The sequence below is a fragment of the Periplaneta americana genome, chromosome 2, assembly GCF_040183065.1.
Source record: "Periplaneta americana isolate PAMFEO1 chromosome 2, P.americana_PAMFEO1_priV1, whole genome shotgun sequence".
NCBI classification, from domain to species: Eukaryota; Metazoa; Arthropoda; class Insecta; order Blattodea; family Blattidae; genus Periplaneta; species Periplaneta americana.
In genome coordinates, this window is record NC_091118.1 from 4,822,536 (window position 1) to 4,832,771 (window position 10,236).

At 38.0% G+C, this 10,236-nt stretch overlaps 1 protein-coding gene across 1 annotated transcript in view; it reads left to right on the forward strand.

The window, feature by feature from the left end:
* Positions 1-9,823, forward strand: part of LOC138695372 (fatty acid synthase-like) — a 137,335-nt gene extending 127,512 nt beyond the window's left edge. Inside the window, exons 34-36 of the mRNA XM_069819790.1 lie at positions 2,113-2,334; positions 4,817-4,972; positions 9,142-9,823. Of these exons, the coding sequence (XP_069675891.1) occupies positions 2,113-2,334; positions 4,817-4,969 (375 nt within the window). The 3' untranslated portion in view covers positions 4,970-4,972; positions 9,142-9,823. The remainder of the gene's footprint in view (positions 1-2,112; positions 2,335-4,816; positions 4,973-9,141) is intronic.
* Positions 9,824-10,236: the final 413 nt, after the last annotated feature.

A 10,236-nucleotide genomic window follows, 5' to 3' on the forward strand; every position in this document is an offset into this window, starting at 1 on the left:
TAACATCAAAGCGGGGCAGTCTCCTTGTCAGTGACACAGCTAAGGTGTAAATATTGGGTAGGATGAAAAATCTGCTTACCTTGTATCTTTTTGTAGAGGACATGTTTGTCGGCTTTTGCATCAATGATGACCACTCATTTTCACCCTTAAGCAGAATACAGGCATGACAATATAACTTATTTGTCTCAGAGCATCCTGTTGGTCAAGGAAAATTTCTATTTTGTCTTCCTGCATCCGCTATTTTAATATGTAAATGTGGTGTCGATTTCCTATCTTTGTTAAGCACATTTTGTACCATACATCCAACTTGAAAACGGTTTCTCTTTTAATTCTACGAATAATCACATCGATATTCTCTCAGTTTGAGCCATTTTACACAAAATTAATATTTAACACACGCCCATGCACTTTAGCTTAGACTAAACTCAACAATGCAGTGCAATCACAGAACACAAATATAGTGCAATGTATTATTGTGAAAGTTAGGCTCGTCGCATTTCGTACTGAGATGTAGCGAATCGATACCCCCTCCTCAGTCCCCCTCAAGCTTGCGAGTCAGGTCATAGCCATGCCTTTAGAAGCTTATGCCACAAGCCTCTCGCACTGCTTTCTCCTTCCTGCCAACAATGAACTTTATATATGGAAGGATTGGGGTGAAGCTATACATTGCTATTACAAAGTTATAACCCTGCTGTTACTAGGTATAACTCAATTTTTTTTGGGTAGGCTAGGCCTCAAAAGTCTCTAAAGAGACTTCGCCACTGGTATTAATATTATTAGAACTATCAGTAGCTTGCGAAATGAGATTTATCACAAGGACTGCACTTTACAAGAAGGTTGATTACAGGAGAAATGAGGACAATGATAGAAAAGTTACTTCTGTTGTATTGTAACCAGTGTTGCCTTCAGTGTAAAAAAGTAGAGCTACACACTTCTTGCATTCAGAAGGCTTATTTTGTAAATCTATACTAATAATAAATCTGTAGCCGAAATGTTTCTGGTAATTTTCGATTTTCCAAAAATAATTGGTCCTAACATATATAATTAACCACCCAGAAACCGAAAATCGCTTTTTTGAAATTTTTGTTTGTATGTCTGTCTGTCTGTCTGTCTGTTACCTTTTCACGCGATAATGGCTGAACGGATTTCGATGAAAATTGGAATATAAATTAAGTCCGTTGTAACTTAGATTTTAGGCTATATGGCATTCAAAATACATTATTTAAAATGGGGGTTATAAGGGGGCCTGAATTAAATCGAAATATCTCGCTTATTATTGATTTTTGTGAAAAATGTTACATAACAAAAGTTTCTTTCAAAATAATTTGCGATAAGTTTTATTCCTTGAAAAATTTTGATAGGACTGATATTTAATGAGATAAATGAGTTTTAAAATTAAAATGACTGCCATCTAAGGCCGTGTAATGAATTAAAAAACAAATGACTTCGTCTATAAGGGGCCTTGGACAGCAACAATCGAAAGCTATGAAAGATAGCCTACAGATAATGTTTCTGTGTTTCTATGAAGTAATATCGGAAGCTAAATTAGCCGATTTGTATAATTAATTATTAATTCACCATTGGAAAGTGTAGTTTCTCTAGATGGACATAATGCTATAATGTTATTACAGTAACTTCTGAGTGAATCGAGGACAGGTAAGATTAAAATAGATTTTTATGCACAGAAAACCTGATAGGCTATTCTGTATATCCGTTTCCTGTATTTCCTAAACTAATTTTTATGACCAAATGAGTGGTCTCTGGATCAAAATGATCGCATTTTAATATTTTAAATACAATTTCAATCAAGTAACATATTAAACGATTTATCCTTCTATCAAACACGAATGTTCCCTGGATCAAATGTCCTATTTTAATTATGTAATTACTTTATATTTATTTCTAACGGGTGCTACAAATGGTTTATGAACGAAAATATTTCAGTATAAAAATACTTATTTTCTGTTTTCATATTTTGCCAAAATAACTTTCAGACTTTGGAAATAATTCATTCGTATTGTGCTGGTCTCTACTCATTATTATTGTGGCTATAATGATGACAAAACTGGTATGGTGATTATGAAATTTGTTATGACAATAATGTATTTGCAGTTGACTGAGGAATTGGCAGCGCAGAAGACCTGGAGCAGGAAGCTGGGTGCACTGCTGAAGATGGTGCCTGACAACAAGCAGGACGTAGATTTGTTCAGCTCGGCCATCCACAGGCGCTTGAAGGCCATCGACAAGTATGAGTGGACAAGCAAGGAGGTCGTCCAGTCGCCCACGATTTTGCTGAGAACATCAAACGTTGATGAAGACTTTGCACTGTCCAAGGTGAGAAGAGGAACAGGCTCCATAGAACTCAGACATTTTCCATTGCGAGGGGGGATGGAGAGGTTCATTTACTTGGGATTATAGAAGCTAGTGGAAAATAAAGTAATGAGCTGAAATATGTGCATGCAAGGACCCATTTGGATACTAAATTTAACAGTGCTCTGCACAAGCATGATTCTCTTAGCTTCAACTAATTATGTTACGTCATTAGCTCTTCAACTGTGTAAATGACACAAAATGATCTCAGCAGTTTTCTAGTGTTAAAAACAAAATGCTACCTGTACCGGTGCTAAAAAAGTTCTGCACTGTATCAGGGATACACTGGCACATAGAATACATTGCCTAGTTTCAAGAATGAAATTATAGTTGTGTTCGTTTGAATGTTTCCTCTCCCCCCCTCCCCCATTTACAGATGCAGAGTATGGCTCAGAAGGGAATCAGTGGAAGTCACTAAATATCCAATTCTGAGATACTGGGCTTGAGGAATTCTTTATGGCATATTTTTTCAGGGGCATGTTCAATTAAGTCAGTAGTATGATTTTTGAGTCCATATAGGTCAGTTTCTATCTGATGCTTTTCCAATTCACTGCGGGCTAAAGCAGGGAGATGCACTATCACCTTTACTTTTTAACTTCGCTCTAGAATATGCCATTAGGAAAGTCCAGGATAACAAAGAGGGTTTGGAATTGAACGGGTTACATCAGCTGCTTGTCTATGCGGATGACGTGAATATGTTAGGAGAAAATACACAAACGATTAGGGAAAACACGGGAATTTTACTGGAAGCAAGTAAAGCGATCGGTTTGGAAGTAAATCCCGAAAAGACAAAGTATATGATTATGTCTCGTGACCAGAATATTGTACGAAATGGAAATATAAAAATTGGAGATTTATCCTTCGAAGAGGTGGAAAAATTCAAATATCTTGGAGCAACAGTAACAAATATAAATGACACTTGGGAGGAAATTAAACGCAGAATAAATATGGGAAATGCGTGTTATTATTCAGTTGAGAAGCTCTTATCATCCAGTCTGCTGTCCAAAAGTCTGAAAGTTAGAATTTATAAAACAGTTATATTACCAGTTGTTCTTTATGGTTGTGAAACTTGGACTGTTACTTTGAGAAAGGAACAGAGATTAAAGGTGTTTGAGAATAAGGTGCTTAGGAAAATATTTGGGGCTAAGAGGGATGAAGTTACAGGAGAATGGAGAAAGTTACACAACACAGAACTGCACGCATTGTATTCTTCGCCTGACATAATTAGAAACATTAAATCCAGACGTTTGAGATGGGCAGGGCATGTAGCACGTATGGGCGAATTCAGAAATGCATGTAGAGTGTTAGTTGGGAGGCCGGAGGGAAAAAGACCTTTGGGGAAGCCGAGACGTAGATGGGAAGATAATATTAAAATGTATTTGAGGGAGGTGGGATATGATGGTAGAGACTGGATTAATCTTGCTCAGGATAGGGACCAATGGCGGGCTTATGTGAGGGCGGCAATGAACCTCCGGGTTCCTTAAAAGCCAGTAAGTAAGTAAGTAATTCATTCATTCATTTAATTCATTTATTATATTCCATAGATCTTACATGAGCAATGAAGTTTTAAGACGTGGAACAAGTCAAAATTTTACAATATTACAATTACAATTTTTACAGATTTTTACAATATTTTACAATTTTTATAGTTTTACAATTTAGTAATTTTTGAATATTTAAATACTTATATAGTCACAATCATGCCATGGTATGAAAGAAAAATACCACAACCTCGAGCGGGATTCGAACCTGCGACTTCCTGTACTCCGGTCAGGCGCTCTACCAACTGAGCTATCTCAGCAGTTTTCTTAGTGTTAAAAACAAAATGCTACTTGTACCGGTGCTATCAGGAATACACTGGCACATAGAATACATTGCCTAGTTTCAAGAATGAAACTGCAGTTGTGTTCGTTCGAATGCTGACTAGATCAGACGCTATGGACAATACTCTATAACAGAGTCGCCAGTATGAGAGGAGAATTTCGAGCCTTTGGCGTGAAACGAACTCGATAGCTCAGTTGGTAGAGCGCCTGACCGGAGTACAGGAAGTCGCAGGTTCGAATCCTGCTCGAGGTTGTGCAATTTTTCTCTCATACCATGGCATAATTGTGACTATATAAGTATTTAAATATTCATTAATATGTCACATCAACGGACGTATATACGTCATCCAACATCGTAAGATGAAGTTTACATTTAGTAATTTTCTACAATTTTTACAATTTTCAGCAATTTTTTACAATATTTTGACGAGATGTAGTGAGATGAGGTGAGGTCCGAGGATTCGACAAAAGATTACCCGGCATTTGCCTTTTGGTTGGGGAAAACTTCGGAAAAAACCGTAATCAAATCAAAGGATTGAAAAGAAGTGACGCCGAGGACTCGACTAATTGTAGTCTATGTTTGAAATATGACGAGTAGCTGTGAGTGACTGGTTCTGTTGCAGTGCTGTGAGGAGGTGAAGGTCCACTGTGTGGCGGGAACTCACGCGGCGCTGCTGGAGAACAAAGAAGTGGCGGCCATTATCAACAGGCAGGTGACCAATATCGAAGACATCAAGTTCAAGAGCAGCTTCGAGGACCAGCACTTCGTATACTGACGTGTGAGTATGGCAGATCTGTCGTGATGTAACGTTTATAAAATCCAAGGTGATATACAGGGCATATCAAAAGTCCGGTAACAATTTCAATATTTTATTACACAAAAACTACTAATGATAGCACTTTCAGACACACGTCAGTTTAAAGCCAAACTCTCAAAGTTCTGTTTACACCTTACAGAGATTCAATGTGTGAACCACGAGTGACTCGGCAGATGTCCAAACGACAATCAAACTCTTCCCATACCCTTTTCAACATATCCTCTGTGACCGTGGCGGCAGCTTCTCGAATTCTGGTTTTTAGTTCCTCTAAATCACGTAGCAAAGGCGGTACAAACACACGATCCTTCAGGTACCCCCATAGAAAAAAAGTCACATGCAGTCATATCGGGTGACCTTGGTGGCCATGTCGTGAAACATCTGTCCCTTACTCCAGCACGTCCTATCCAATGATCAGACATCTCCGTATTCAGGTAAGCACGAACTGCATTGTGGAAATGTGGCGGAGCCCCATCTTGCTGAAAGATGAAATCGTCATCGAGATCTTGTCTAAGTTGAGGCACCAACCACTGCTCCAACATGTCCAGATATGAATGTCCAGTCACAGTAGCCTCAATGAAGAAGAAAGATCCTTACAGTTTTCGTTGTGATAACGCGCAGAAAACATTCACCTCTGGTGAATCACGCTCATGTTCAATGATTCTGTGAGGTTTCTGTGTACCCCAAACACGACAGTTGTGCTTGTTAATTTTTCCACGTGTATGGAATGTCGCTTCGTCGCTGAAAATTAAGCGGCTGAATAACTTTGAGAGTTTGACTTTAAACTGACGTGTGTTTGAAAGTGCTATCATTTGTAGTTTTTGTGTAATAAAATATTGAAAGTGTTACCGGACTTTTGATATGCCCTGTATTCTTCTCAACTATGTGGGTTGTGTGAAAAGTTCATAGTCTGACAGAAATTAAATTAGGATTATTCTGAAACAATCTTTATTTCTCAATATAATCACACACTTGGTCCACCGGTGTTGCATGCTACACCCTTCTTGTGCATAGATTTGTGAGATCTGCAAAAAAATTCTGCTGCTGCGATAACCTCTTCATTTAACGAAAATTTCTTCCCAGCGAAGTGAGTTTTGAGTTTCGGGAAAAGAAAGAAGTCTGGTGAGTAGTGGGGGATGAGACAACAATTCGAACCGTAGTTCGTGTAGTTTAGCAACCGCAATTGCAGACATGTGAGCAGGTGCATTGTCGTGATGAAACAACACTTTCTTCTTGGCCATACCCGGCCTCTTTTCGCAAACTTTCCCTTTTAGATGCTGTAGGAGATTTGAATAATATTCTCTGGTTATTGTTCTCCCCTTTGCTAGATAGTCCATCATGATTATCCCCTTGTAATCCCAGAACACTGACGCCATGACTTTCCCAGCTGATTGAACAGCTTTTGCTTTCTTTGAATGCTGAGAATCACAGTGCTTCTTTCGTTTCCACTGATGTTTTGTGTCTGGTATGCAGTAGTGAATCCAGGTTTCATCAATGGTCGCAAACCATCTCAAAAGTTGGGCATATTTTCCTCGAATGATCCCACTTTCCTATCTATAGTTTTATATAAGATATCGTAGCAATGGAGTCGTGCACATTAGGCTTACTGGACTGCAGAAAGTCCCCATTGGAACGAGAAACCAATCATCAACAAGTGTGGGCCACTAATGTGAGGTGTGGGATTTAGGATGGACGCTAATTAGATCCATACTTTAATTGAGGAACTAAAACAGCCACCATTATACAGGGTTTTCATTTCAAAACTTTCCAATCTTTCTTACTTACTGGCTTTTAAAGAACCCGGAGGTTCATTGCCGCCCTCACATAAGCCCGCCATCGGTCCCTATCCTGAGCAAGATTAATTCAGTCTCTACCATCATATCCCACCTCCCTCAAATCCATTTTAATATTATCCTCCCATCTACGTCTCGGCCTCCCTAAAGGCCTTTTTCTCTCCGGCCTCCCAACTAACACTTTATATGCATTTCTGAATTCGCCCATATGTGCTACATGCCCTGCCCATCTCAAACGTCTGGATTTAATGTTCCTAATTATGTCAGGTGAAGAATACAATGCGTGCATTCTGCGTTGTGTAACTTTCTCCATTCTCCTGTAACTTCATCCCGCTTAGCCCCAAATATTTTCCTAAGCACCTTATTCTCAAACACCCTTAACCTATGTTCCCCTCTCAAAGTGAGAGTCCAAGTTTCACAACCATACAGAACAACCGGTAATATAACTGTTTCATAAATTCTAACTTTCTGATTTTTTTATAGCAGACTGGATTATACTTTCAAGTCTAAATAAGTAATTATTTAAATTCAATTCAATTTAAACAAAAAACACGTCAATTTAGATATTAAGGGGGAAGTCTGAAACCAGGTTTAATTGCATTTTAGATTCCCCCCCACCCCTCAGCCATCCCCTTTAGAAATTTCAAATGGCAGTGCTATATTTTTATGCTGAAATATGAAAGAGCATTCGTTTGTACACCTCATTCATTTATTTCACATCTTTTGTTTTATATCGTTGCCTGGCAACCTCGATTGCTGTTGCTGTTGATTTCTTGTTTACTTGTTTATGCCAGTAAATAGTATGAAATTTTCCAAGTATGATATAGACTATTCTTACATTTTAAGATATTTGTAATACTTACCTATAATGGCAGTGTCATATGTGGTATATATAGTGTTAGTGTTGAAATTTCTTAAATGAATATTCAGAATATGTATATCTCAGAGGTACTGTGGGTTGTTTTAAAAAATCTTTAATAAAAGCGTACAAAACTTAAACAGGAAATGGGGTCTACTGAAGAATATGATATATAACTATAAGTTTTTGGTAGATGGCGGGTTTTCCTATCTAAGAATCAGTGACAGTTTAGGTTTGGTTTGTTGAGACTTTTGGTATTCCTTGAATATGCAGGGTTAGTTAAAAGTCCCGCACCACCTAAATAACTTTTGAAGCACACGGTTCAGTGACATGAAACTTGGTATGTGAGGATAACCAATAATGGTATTACCGACTTTTTTCTACTTCCGGTTTAACCGGAAGTAACTCCAACTCTCTTATTTTAAATGGAACACCCTATATATTTTTTTATTTTTGTATAGTGCTCATTAAAAGCTTTTCAAAAAGTACCCACACTCGATACTTCTGTACAAATTCAGTGTTGCTAAATAAAAATGGAAGTGGTGCAAGATATTCCTAAAGCCTGGTTAAATCATTCCTTAAATGGTTTCTATGATCGAGTGACACATTGTAAAGCAGCTGAGGGCTACCGATTTGAACACATAATTTAGAAGGTGAGCTAGCTTTGTTTTGTTTTTGTTAAGGAAGGAGTATTTTATTATTTTAATATTCGACACACTTTTCTGTTTTCTTTACTTAGCAACACTGAATTTGTACAGAAGTATCGAGTGTGGGTACTTTTTGAAAAGCTCTTTTATTTTATTGGGTTATTTTACGACGCTGTATCAACATCTAGGTTATTTAGCGTCTGAATGAAATGAAGGTGATAATGCCGGTGAAATGAATCCGGGGTCCAGCACCGAAAATTACCCAGCATTTGCTCGTATTGGGTTGAGGGAAAACCCCGGAAAAAACCTCAACCAGGTAACTTGTCCCGACCAGGATTCGAACCCGGGCCACCTGGTTTCGCAGCCAGATGCGCTGACCGTTACTCCACAGGTGTGGACGAAAAGCTCTTAATGAGTACTATTCAAAAATAAAAAAAAAAATATATTGGGTGTTCGATTTAAACTAAGAGAGTTGGAGTTACTTCCGGTTAAACCAGAAGTAGAAAAAAGTCGGTAATACCATTATTGGTTATCCTCACATACCAAGTTTCATGTCACTGAACCGTATGCTTCAAAAGTTATTTAGGTGGTGCGGGACTTTTAACTAACTCTGTATAATATTATGGTACGTCATTGCCGCCATCTTTGCTTCTTCAGTCGGAGGTAATTCAGTAATCCCAACATTTTGAGATGGGAACTTGGGGTCTGAGAGGTCATATTAAGAGCTTAAACATGTCTATCGCTATCAGTTACTGTCTTTCATATTATTAATTATTCACCATTTATTTACGCTGTTACTCAGGCCGTGGTATATCTGGCTGCATCTTGTTTCAGATGGGCATTCCGAACAAGGCGATCCAGTTCTGTAGACAGCTTCATCTCTGTATTTCCCGGAGGGTCCATAATCACAGACAAGTCGTAACTATCTTCCCCTGGAATTGTTCCTGGAAGATGACTCTGCTGCAATGAAGCAAGTGGGTCTCGCCGTGAATGGAGTCTGTGTAGTGTCTGATTTTAATTTTTGGGTCCGGATGCACATGCAACTCCAGCGTGCATCCTTTGTGTGTGTCAATATTAATCATTTTTAATTCAATGCTATATATAAGTAATGAAAACTAATTTTAAAAAGAGGATCGCGAACCACTGGTTGAGAACCAATGGTCTAATGGGTAATACAAAGGTATTTTTGTTTTTTGTGACTTACTTAAGTCAATGTAGTATAAAAAATTTAAACAGTGCATGTCAGTTAGCTTTAAATATTTTTGGCCGGGTTTTGAGGTGATCAGAACCACTATGCACTGTGTTGTTCGTAATCTTAGGATTTTTTCACGTTCAATCAACGCTTGTTCTTCTAGTGTTAGACGTTTTGAGTCTGTTATTGAAGTTGATTTTGCTGCTCCGGTTATTAGCCTGGTTTTGGCATACTTCTAATCGGTTTAAGTTTGAATGAGTTGCTGTAATTATTGCCTCCCCAGTATGGAGAAGAATTGGCTTGATAAATATTTTGTAAGTTGAGCTCAAGGACTGTCGAATACTATCCTACTTTGCTCCGGCTAATCTTTTTAAGATTGAAAATCTTTTGGTGGCTTTATTTGTTATCGCCTCAATATGATTTTCCATGATAGTCAGGAATCAAGACATTTTCAACATAATCTTGTAAGAATTGTAACTATTTGTAAGTTAAGTTTCACCTCACAGCGAATTTTCGGACATACTGTACCGTCTTGCCACTACCAATTCTATCAGAGACAGATGAGTGAGGAAAATGTGTAAATTTTGGAAAGAATCAGTCAGTGATGAAGAAGTAGGGGATTCTTCCAAGTCAGCAATGGTGCAACTCTGCAAATGGAAGCTGTAAGATTACTATATATTTAACACGAAGTTAAGGATATACTGAAGTGAAATTGTGTCAATTTTTGTAAACAAATT